At 49.7% G+C, this 11955-nt stretch overlaps 1 protein-coding gene across 1 annotated transcript; it reads left to right on the plus strand.

Moving 5' to 3' along the window:
• Positions 1-6701: 6701 nt before the first annotated feature.
• Positions 6702-10136, plus strand: FOS (Fos proto-oncogene, AP-1 transcription factor subunit). The gene is made up of 4 exons (XM_046647682.1): positions 6702-7020; positions 7798-8049; positions 8458-8565; positions 8690-10136. Exons 1-4 carry the CDS (start codon positions 6880-6882, stop codon positions 9329-9331), a joined length of 1143 nt encoding a protein of 380 aa, XP_046503638.1. The 5' UTR covers positions 6702-6879; the 3' UTR covers positions 9332-10136.
• Positions 10137-11955: the final 1819 nt, after the last annotated feature.

Here is an 11955-nt window from a genome sequence, read left to right on the forward strand (position 1 = left end):
GTCTACTCGTGTCAAGAAGCTTAGGCACTGAGGATACACACCTACTGAACGAGACAGATAAGACCCCTGCTTTCGTAGAGCTTATGGCTTCGTAGAGGAAGCCAGACAATGAAAGAGTCATAGATAAACAAACAGGGTAACATAGTGGTAAGTCTTAGATAGAAAATAAACTGGGTAATGTGACAGAAAGTGACTGAGGGGCAGGGAGAAGGGACACAAAATTGGATGGGGCATGGGACAGGCTTCCTGGAGAATGTGCTATTCGAGCAGATATTGATCATGCAGAAGAGTCAACACAAGAAGATCTTGGGGGGAGTGGGAGAGTGGGTACAAAGGCCCAGCTGCAGAACAAGCTTGGAATATTTGAGGAAGAGAAAGAAGGCCAGTGTGGCTGAAATGGAATGAATAAGGGAAAGTAGTTCCAGATGAGGTTGGAGGGCTAGGCAGGAGCCTGGTCACACAGACTTGGCAGACCTTGGTAAGGAGTGTAGATTTTTTTCTAAATGTGCTTCTGTAAATTAGCCACTAAACAAGTTTGGAAGGATTTTTGATTTAGTGTCTAGTGTTATGATTTAAGTCAGAGGCCCACTAAGTGGGAGAGTGTTCAGTGTACGGTCTCGGTCTGTCCCTATCTAATTGATTACTTTACAATCTTGGGAGGGTCAGAGTCTGAAGGTGGAATTCTTCAGTAGAGTCATTTTTTGGATTTTTACAAGGGATCTGTAACTCATTGACACTCCAGGTCAAACATCAGGGAAGAAAATCAGACCTCACCTGGGAGTTGCAACTGAGTTTTCTTGTACAACACAATCACATATTAAACTAAGACAAAAAGTATTCACATCTGAGGATGAAACTATGATCTATAGATTTGAAGGCAGCGTAACTCTGAATTCCTCCATACCGGTCAGGATTTTCCTGGTTTAGGAAAGGGGAATTTTTTTTTTTGCATTATAATTATTATTTTTTTTAAAGATTGGCACCTCAGCTAACAACTGTTGCCAATCTTTTTTTTTTTTTTTCTGCTTTTATCTCCCCAAATACCCCTGGTACATAGTTGTATATTTTTAGTTGTGGATCCTTCTAGCTGTGGCATGTGGGATGCCGCCTCAGCATGGCTTGATGAGTGATGCCATGTCTGTTCCCGGGATCCGAATCGGCGAAACCCTGGGCCACCGAAGCAGAGCGTGTGAACTTAACCACTCGGCTACGGGGGCTGGCCCCAGCATTATAATTTTTAACATCTCTTTTTAAAGATCTTTCTTATTGAGTCAGGTGGTGGATAAAATGGTGTAAACTATGCTTGAGATGTCTTGACACATCGGAGCACATAATGTGCCAGCCCATTTTAGCCATCCCTGGTCCTGTCCATGCCGGTTGTGGGGTTTTCCCATTGGATGGGAGCCCTGCAATTGAGGTTTTTCTTAGTGAGGGTGTGTTGTTGTCCTGTAGGCTTAGTGACGTGGATGAAGTTCCTTTGGAATTCCAGTAGCTAAGAAGTCCACCAGAGCCGAAGAAGTTCAGCTCAGGACATCTGGGGAGCTGACAGCCTGGAGAAGACTCGCTGGTCTGCAGATGGGGAGCTCGGGTTTCTGCAGCAAGGTTCAACATGACTGACAGAATGAGGGTCCGATGCTGCCGGTTATGGTGAAAGATGCTGCGGGCTTGGGCTGAAATGTATCCTTCTTAGGCACCGTAGCTGTTCCCCAGTTTCCTCAGTTCCAGATGGAGTGTGTCCCCAGGGACCACACAGAGCTTTGTTTAAATGCTCGCATTAGCAGAAGGACGGGGATCCCATTGAATCATCATCTCCTGTCAAAAAGCCAAGAGCTGTTCAGAATGAAAACAGTTTTTCCTAAAGAGGGTAAATCCCTAGTACTGATTAGTGGTGGTGGTGGTAAGGGGTGTGTGTGTGTGTGTGTGTATGGTGATGGTGGTGGTAATCCCGTGCCTCCACTGTTTTAAAATAGGGGCAGTCTTTTTGCTCGCTGTCTGAGCCACAGGGTGAGTAACTTCGACCTCTAAGACCCTTCCTTGGGCTCACGTGTGTGTGAGTCCTGCAAAAATTGTGGAAGGCTTCTCCCCCTTGGGTCCAGACATTTAGAATGAATAAATTAGAGGGTGGTGGTAACACGGTTATTGTCATTGCAGACAATGTGGCATTTATGTATGGGCACTGGCTGTCTTTCTCATGGGGCTCAAAAACAAGGGTAAGTTTGATCTTTCATCACGAACCACTGGGGTGTTCTTTATACGCAGAAACTGCACCAGCTGAAAATAGCCCTAACATCTTGTTATTTTCTCTTCCCCAATTTTTGCCTATTCATACCCAAGAATAAAAGACTCAGCCTGTTCAGCCTTTCCAAAGATTTAAAGAACATTATCTATTTGGTTTCAAAGTGCCCATAAAGGACAAGAATATATATTCACCTTGCTTGGATGAGGGCATTCATTCATTCATTCATCCCTTTAATAGATATTTAGAGAATACCTACTATGGGCCAGGCACTGTGCTAGATGCTAAGTGAACATCAGTACATGAAAAAGACAAAGGTTAGAAATATGTAGATGTTGAATAAGTCTGAGAAGTGAATTCCCCAAGTCCCTGAAGGAGTTGATTTTGCTATACGCATCTTCCCGACTTCTGGTCCCGTGCTCTGACCACAATGCTTCACCACTAGACTACACTTCCCCAAATAAATAACTACTGCTGCATGCTGGGGGCGGGTTGTGTGCGGCAGCATTTACGTAGGTGGCACAGACAGCAGCCTTTCACTTAATGTTGCAATAACATCAGGCTAAACAACGTGCACTGACTTTCAGCATTATTGAACAAATACTCGACGCGGATCAGGTCTCTTAATTCAAATGCCAGAGAAGTGCAAAATAGGAAAAGCCTCTATCTGATAAGGAACTCCTGCTGAGGAAAAAGGAATTTGTTTTCAATTTGGGTTAAAATTAGATGTGGGATGCTACCCTCCTTTTCACTTTTGGATCTCCAGATAGGAGGAACTCATCACACAGAGAATTGCCAACTGTGTAAGTTTGGTTTTATATGCTCAGACTCGTCCAGATCACGGAATCCTCGCCCTGCTGGAAGGCAGCACTATGTTCAGAGAGGCACACTCGTCTGTCTCGTAGTCACCCTGAGACAGGAACCAGCCTAACAAGACAGGGCCATCTGCAAGGCCCCTGGCCTAACAAGATAAGGCTCCTAACCAATCGGCAAGCTAGGAGAATCAGATAGAGGCCCCTAAGGTCCACATTCCGCTGCCTCTGGACTTGCTTGGACTTACGCATGCACCCTAGCACCCAGCAGTCCACTGAAGGTGACCCTAGCCCAATCAGCACAGTAAAAATCACACCCAGGGGTGGAGAGCTAGCATGCTAACGATACATGCGTCGCCTGAGGTGGCACGTTGAACAACAGCACAAGCACAGGCACAACCCCACCTCTACGTGCCATGACAAGGCACTCCTCCTCAGCCTTTGCCTAATAAAAACCCCAAAATCATGTTCTCTAACAAGCCAGTCACCTGCCCCTTTCCTTTCCGCACTGGCTCCCTTGTGCCTCTCCTGTGCATAAGCTAATACACTTTTACTTTTCTACTCCCGTTTGTTGTCTCTCTTGATTTCTATCCTGGGGGACAACAAGACCCAATGTTCTGGTAACAACCCTGACCTTTCAAATAACAAAGATAATTTCACATGTTGGTTCTGATTTCCTTTTATTTTAAGGCTACATCATGTGAGCTCTATATCAAAAATGTGATTTTGCAGTCCTGACACGGATACCACGAGTAGATTGAGATGTGAGCATACGTTAGAATGATCACAGGTTCAAATGTTAGTGGGGCAGGAGAGGGAGTCTGAGATTGTATCCTCTAATACTACTGCTTCCGGTTGAGCCCTTGCTTCCCTAAATAATGCTCTGGCATTTCAATCTTTATCACGTCATTTCCCAGAGGACAGTGGATCCAGGTCTCATCACCGTATTTCAGTCACTTCCTCTGGTACCTGTCTCCAAGCCCTCTTCTGTGTTCTTACCTCTGTCAAACCACTTCCTGCTGCCCTGCAACTGTCTAGTGATTTGTCCATCTTCTCCGAGAGGCTGGAGTCTCTCTGAGGGTAGGGACATGTCCACCCTGTTCATGACAGTGAGTGCCAGCCCCCAGCACAGTGCTTGGCCATAGGAGCCTCTCAACAGTCCTTTGTTAAAGAAAGAAAGAATGAATGAAAGAAAGAATGGTTCTGTCCTTTTCAGAGGATGGATTTATTGTCTCCAACTCTCTGGTCATAATGGTGCCAGGAAGGAAAGAGTTAAGCTTTCTCCAGGAGACAGGTTCACCCAAACACCCTTTCCCTTTTTATGTGTTGGCAAAGGCAGGACAAGTGATATATGAGAGAAATCCTGCATATAAAATCTTGACACATCCTTTAGGTGTTGGCCTGAGCTGCTTCCAGACTCTGAAGGGGAAGTAAATGAAATCATTCCGGGTTTTCTCTTAAGTGGCCTGAGATCCAGTTATGAATGGAAGGCAAACCGAGACCCAGGAATTCAAAGCTTGACCTACTTTGTCCGAAGCTAATAATAAGAGAGAGAGATTTGCCTTTATGATTTTTTTCCTTAAATAATCAAGGACAGTAAAGAGGCCTGGCAGATGACAGAATTAGGAGAACTGAAGGCCGCAGAATTGTTTAGGATTCAGAGCAGCTCTGAGAAGTCTGTGTTTATATATTATGTGTTTTTCCTTTTCCCCCTTTTTAAAGTGAGGAGAAAAAACCGGCCTTAATTCCCACCAACATAAACCAGTGACATACAATGATGAAATTCTGTTTTCACCTCTGCCTGTGACAGGGAGTGCAAAAATAGCAAGTGGCCCAGTTCCACGGATCCCCGCCTCCCTGAGCTCCCGGCTCCTGCCGGGTTCGCATCTCTAAGAATGGAGGGTAGCGCACAGCAGCTCGCGAACCGCACTCAGCCCCCGGACCCGGCGGATGATGTCAGGCGGCGGGAGTGGCCGCAGCCCGGCGGGGAGGCCAAGGCCCCCGGGGAGCGAGGAGGGAGGGCGGCGTCGCCTGGAGACGGCCCTGGCGGCGCAGTGTTGCTGTAAACAGCCGCTTCCCTGTTACTATCTATAGCAGGATCGCCTGGCTCCGGGGTGCGGCGGCAGGAGGCAGGTCGGCAGTCCCGCTCCCCCCGCGTCCCGAAGGATCTGTCCGCTGCCCTAATCCCACCTCGCCCTCTCCAGGTGCCCACCGTGATTACGGGGCCCGAAGAGTGGGGGAAGGGACACAGAGGCTCTGCGGAAACCTGCGGCTTCGCACCCCGGAGGTGGCCGGGGCGCTAGGATCCAGCCGGGGCAGTGTGACCCCTGCTGTCCTTTGCAAGGAGCAGGAGGCTGGGGGAGTCTGGGGGTGTCTGGGGGCGCAGCTCACTCCTCGAGCACCTTGCCGCCCCAAAGCCCCCTTTTCCAGGCCACGGAGCCGCGCCTGAGATCTCAGTGACCCAGGTCTCCGGCCTGGGCGCTGCTGGGCACGGTCCTTCCAGCGCCCCCGGTCCTCCCTCCTCCAAGTCCGCGCTGGAAAATCACCCGCTGCGGGCTCAGTGTAAGTCCAGCTTCTTGGGGGACTGACCCCCCCCCCCCAGCTCAGACTTGCGGGCCCCCAAGAGCTCACTTCACTTGGTACCCCTAACTGACGACCTTGTCACCATAACACCCCCACCCCCACCCCATGCCCCGGGCCCTCCTCAGAACCAGGCAGACGAACCCTTCAGACATCCTTGCATGGAGGTTCTGCACAATGTTTACTGGCCAGAGTCTCAAGCATTTGACAGTAACACTAATATCCCGTATAAGGCCGAGAAAAAAAAAATGCGCCTTTTTCCTTAAAAACAAAAAAATTAAAATTAAAATACCCAGCATGGTAGATAAAGTAGGTTGTCGTATTCTCTTATTTTGAATCCCCCGACTTTCTGCTTCCAAACGCAGTTGACAGTCCCAGTATTGCTCGAGCCCGGGGGCTTGAGGGAAAGGCGTGAGGATCTGCTTCCACGGTTTGCGCCGCCGAATTAGGGCTAGAATTGGGAATGAGGGTGGAGGCGCATTCCTTCGGGGGCCGAGGCTTAAGCCCTCGGGGCGGTGTACCTGTTTCTCCTATACCTGAGCCTCAAGAACTGTTGTCTGGTTTCTGTACACTGGTAAAAAGGCACCCCCACCCCATCCCCCACCCCACGGGGGAACAAGGGTCCGCATTGAACCAGGTGCGAATGTTCGCTCGCGTTCTCCGCCTTTCCCGCCTCCCCTCCCCCGGCCGCGGCCCCCGCCTCCCCCCGCGCTGCACCCTTGGTGTTGGCTGCAGCCGGCAAGCAGTTCCCGTCAATATCCTCCCCCCCTTTACACAGGATGTCCATATTAGGACATCTGCGTCAGCAGGTTTCCACGGCCGTTCCCTGCGGGCGTGGGGGGAGACATCCCCGAAATCCCTCATCTCGGGGGGTCCACGAGACCCCTAAGACCCAGATTGTTAAACGCTCATTAGATAAAGAAACACAACAAGACGGGGGGCAGAGGGCTGCGAGGGCGGCGAAGGCAGTAAGGAGGTGGCAGAAGTGTCCAGGTCCGCCAGCCACCCCTGCGGCGCCGCGATGGTTGCGCCCATGACGTGTTGGGCTCATTCATAAAATGCTGTTATAAAAGCACTGGCTGCGGCGCCTCGTACTCCAACCGCATCTGCAGTGAGCAGCCGAGAAGCTGAGACAGAGTCGGCGGCGGCGCAGCGAGCGAGCAGTGACCGCGCTCCTACCCAGCTCTGCCCCACCGCTCCTACCTGTCTCCGCCCCTCAGCCCCTCGCCCCGGCTTTGACTAACTGCGACCATGATGTTCTCTGGCTTCAACGCCGACTACGAGGCGTCATCCTCCCGCTGCAGCAGCGCCTCCCCGGCCGGGGACAGTCTCTCCTACTACCACTCGCCGGCCGACTCCTTCTCCAGTATGGGCTCTCCGGTCAATGCGCAGGTAAGGCTGGCTACGCGCACCGGCCGGGCCCGGCCTCGGGGTTACCGGGGAGGAGACTCGGGGGCGGGACGCTCAGGAAGACGAGTCAGGGACCCCTTTCGCTCGGGAGGGAGTCTGCCCCGGCTGGAGCAGCCCTATCTCGGGAGTGCGGGACTCGTTCGGAGCACAGGCACGCTTGTCATAGTAGGAATTGGTTCTCCTTTCCCGCGGCAGGCTCCTTCTGAGCTGTTGCCGGCCCGCGCTCCCTGGCTGGTCTCTGACATTAGTTGGGGCAAACGTATCCCGAGCAAAGACTCGCTAACTAGAGCCTGGCTCCTCCGGGGAGGCGGCAGAAAGCGGCAATCCCCCCTCCCCTCGCAGCCTGGAGCAGGGAGGAGGGGCGGGGGAGGAGGGTGAAGCAGGCGGGTGTGTAAGGCAGTTTCATTGATAAAAAGCGAGTTCATTCAGGAGACTCCGGAGCGGCGCCTGCGTCAGCGCAGACGTCAGGGATATTTATAACAAACCCCCTTTCAAGCGAGTGATGCTGAAGGGATAACGGGAACGCGGCAGCGGGATGGAGGAGAAAGGCGCTGCGCTGCGGAATTCTTGGGTGGAAAGGGGGAGACCTTTCATCCAGGATGAGGGGCATATAAAAAGACATGAGCAGTCCCTGGCAGGACCGTTTCTCCTCCCTCTCTCTCCCTGCTGCATGCGGCACTGGGAACTCAACTCGCTCCGCTCCACCTGTGTTTGGCACCTGCTTTCTCACATCAGCTTTCCCCTTCTGTTTCGTTCTAGGACTACTGCACGGATTTGGCCGTCTCCAGTGCCAACTTCATCCCAACGGTAACTGCCATCTCGACCAGCCCGGACCTGCAGTGGCTGGTGCAGCCCACCCTGGTCTCCTCGGTAGCCCCATCCCAGACCAGAGCTCCTCACCCCTATGGAGTCCCCACCCCCTCGGCTGGGGCTTACTCCAGGACGGGAGTCGTGAAGACCATGACAGGAGGCAGAGCTCAGAGCATTGGCAGAAGGGGCAAGGTGGAACAGGTGAGGAGTTCTTCTGCACCATCTCTCTGCAGAGGGGTAGGCACTGGTGGAGATGGGGAGCACAGTAGATAGGGTGAAGCCTCGGATGGAACTGACCGCACATCCTGAACAGGGAACACTGGCTTCAAGCCCTTTCCATCCCAAGTCGTATTCTGATAGTCGCACCCTGAGAAATGCCCTAATAGGTTCCTATCTCATGCTTTTATCCTGGGCTCTTCCTTCTCTTCTCTTGCTGAGGATCTTATTTGAAATGCAAGTCACACCCAGCCTGCAACTGCAGGTTAGAAATGGCTTCACAGAAAAAGTGCCAGGAAGCTGGGAAGCTGCAGGAGCCAGTTTCCCTGGGGCGGGTGATTGGAGCTGATGGCAGACACTGTTACTGAATGTTGGTCTTTTTTTTTCTTTTAGTTGTCTCCAGAAGAAGAAGAGAAAAGGAGAATCCGAAGGGAAAGGAATAAGATGGCTGCAGCCAAATGCCGGAACCGGAGGAGGGAGCTGACTGACACACTCCAAGCGGTAGGTAGAGCCCAGGAGTCACTCCTTTTTAAAACTTAAGGGGAAAGTTGGAGATGGGGCACAGAGGTGCAGTGTCCTTGAGTAAGACTGTGTCTTATGCTTTGCTTTCTCCTTCTGTCTACAGGAGACAGACCAACTAGAAGATGAGAAGTCTGCTTTGCAGACCGAGATTGCCAACCTTCTGAAGGAGAAGGAAAAACTAGAGTTCATCCTGGCAGCTCACCGGCCTGCCTGCAAGATCCCCGATGACCTGGGCTTCCCAGAAGAGATGTCTGTGGCTTCCCTTGATCTGAGTGGGGGCCTGCCTGAGGCTGCCACCCCTGAATCTGAGGAGGCCTTCACCCTGCCCCTCCTTAACGATCCTGAGCCCAAGCCCTCAGTGGAGCCTGTCAAGAGCATCAGCAGCATGGAGCTGAAGGCCGAGCCCTTTGATGACTTCATGTTCCCAGCATCGTCCCGGCCCAGTGGCTCTGAGACCGCCCGCTCTGTGCCAGACATGGACCTGTCTGGTTCCTTCTATGCAGCAGACTGGGAGCCCCTGCACGGTGGCTCCCTGGGGATGGGGCCCATGGCCTCAGAGCTGGAGCCCCTGTGCACTCCGGTGGTCACCTGTACTCCCAGCTGCACCACTTACACGTCTTCCTTCGTCTTCACCTACCCCGAGGCTGACTCCTTCCCCAGCTGTGCGGCTGCCCACCGCAAGGGCAGCAGCAGCAATGAGCCCTCCTCTGACTCGCTCAGCTCACCCACGCTGCTGGCCCTGTGAGCAGGCAGGGAGGGGAGGCAGCAGGCACACACAAGCGCCACTGCCCGAGTTGGTGCATTACAGAGAGGAGAAACACGTCTTCCCTCGAGGGTTCCCGTAGACCTAGGGAAGACCTTATCTGTGCGTGAAACACACCAGGCTGTGGGCCTCAAGGACTTGAAAGCATCCACGTGTGGACTCAAGTCCTTACCTCTTCCGGAGATGTAGCAAAACGCATGGAGTGTGTATTGTTCCCAGTGACACATCTGAGAGCTGGTAGTTAGTAGCATGTTGAGCCAGGCCTGGGTCTGTGTCTCTTTTCTCTTTCTCTTTAGTCTTCTCATAGCATTAACTAATCTATTGGGTTCATTATTGGAATTAACCTGGTGCTGGATATTTTCAAATTGTATCTAGTGCAGCTGATTTTAACAATAACTACTGTGTTCCTGGCAATAGTGTGTTCTGATTAGCAATGACCAATATTAAACTAAGAAAAGATATGACTTTATTTTCTAGTAGATAGAAATAAATAGCTATATCCATGTACTGTAGTTTTTCTTCAACATCAATGTCCATTGTAATGTTACTGATCATGCATTGTTGAGGTGGTCTGAATGTTCTGACATTAACAGTTTTCCATGAAAACGTTTTATTGTGTTTTTAATTTATTTATTAAGATGGATTCTCAGATATTTATATTTTTATTTTATTTTTTTCTACCTTGAGGTCTTTTGACATGTGGAAAGTGAATTTGAATGAAAAATTTAAGCATTGTTTGCTTATTGTTCAAAGACATTGTCAATAAAAGCATTTAAGTTGAATGCGATCAACCTCATGCTCTTTTCATTCTGGAAGTTTTGTAAGATTCGGAGAGGTATTTGTTGCAGACCAGTTTGTCAAGAAGGGCAGCTCCTGGAGGGGGACACACCCTTTGTTGGATGCCTTATCAAAGAGAAGGAAACTCTAGAGCTGATGCTGGAATATTTTATGAATACGTGTCTTCACGTTGCAATGCTCATGCTGAGATTCATTAGAGATTGTGGGGGTGGGAACCCCCTGTACAATAGCTTTTGCGGGAACATGTCTTCCTGCTTCTTTTTCTGTTTGGAAAGTCAAAGGGGGGAATGTTTAAATCTAGTCGTGCTAATATTAAATTTAAATGTCTTGATCTTAGAGAAATCCTTTTAGCAAAGAGAATTAAGCTTTGCACAAACCACTTTGTAACTTTTTGTTCCCACAAAGTCAAGTGAAGGTTTCCTCCTACCTTAAAGGTGAGCAAATTGAAGAATGGTTAGAATGAAAGACTCTCTCAATATTTCACTATTAGGATTGGAATCGTAACTTCCTCACTTATTATCACATCCATCAGGCTGACCTGCGTCTGGGTTAAAAGAAAGTGTTTACTTGGTTAGAAAAAAAAGCAACTTTTCAGTCCTTAACTCTAACATACATACATTTAGTTGGGTTATTTTCATTCTCAGGAGGAAAGGAGGGTTATTGTCCCATCCCTTAGTGACAAATGCATTGTAATTTCTGAAGTTTCTTTAACATCCTATGCCTGACATTCAGTTTTTACTGGGAGAAGAAAACGCTGGTGCTGAGAAGTGGAAAGGGAGCTCAAACAGTACAAATAATGGTTAATCATTCAGTAAATAAAACATTACATAATAGCTCAAGAAGTCAACACAACTCGGAATAAGCTTTAATTTAGAAAGTTTATCATCTTAAAGAAGAACATGACCTTTGTCTGGACACCTCTGATAATGGGGCACTTACACGCACATGTACAAACCACCAAGAAAGGAGGGGGCGCCCTTGCTGCCCTGCTCTCAGGTCTCCTGCAGGCTCCAGGCTTGCAAGCCAGAGACCAGGTCTGAACACATGCTAGGTGGGCAAGGAGCTTCAGTGCCAGCCTTCTAATGCTTTGGTGATAATGAAAATCACCGAGTGGCTATGGGGTGTCACATTCTGTCCAGCTGAAAGTTTTAATTTAAAATGACAGTTCCGTGGAGGTTGATGTTCTCACCTGTGCTCTCTCTGCTCCTCACTTAGTAATTGACATTTGAAAGCAACTTACTTTAGACTCTTAAGAGCACTGAAAGATCGCACACCATTTGCATATTGTTTTTGTCTGTCTGGGATTAACGAACGTGGCCTTAGATGCCTGTTTGCTGTTCAGAGGGTAAATTTTCTGTAGCCTTTAAATATGACCTCAACTAAATATGGAGTTACTGTAACTAACACCCAGATCTGAAATAACAAGGTGATATACCCTGTTAGGGAACCAGCTGGCTCTCTTACATGTATGGTAATAACAACCCAAGAAAGGAGATTTCCCAGATGGAGAAGGGAGGCTGGACCTCTAGCCCTGGACACTGGACTGCTCCTGAGGACCTGACTAATGGCCACGGTCAGCCACTTTCTATTTGACAGCCCTGGTCTGGACCTGGACCCAGACCCTTCCTCTGGTTCACCATAGCCCGGCTGAGATCAGCCTGCTGCGTCAACAAGACTGCATTAAAGGTCCAGGGAGAGGGACTTGTTCACAGGGTATCTCTTTTTTTTTTTTTTTTTTTTAAAGATTTTATTATTTCCTTTTTCTCCCCAACACCCCCCGGTACATAGTTGTATATTCTTCGTTGTGG

Source organism: Equus quagga, chromosome 20, assembly GCF_021613505.1.
Source record: "Equus quagga isolate Etosha38 chromosome 20, UCLA_HA_Equagga_1.0, whole genome shotgun sequence".
In the NCBI taxonomy this organism is placed as follows: domain Eukaryota; kingdom Metazoa; phylum Chordata; class Mammalia; order Perissodactyla; family Equidae; genus Equus; species Equus quagga.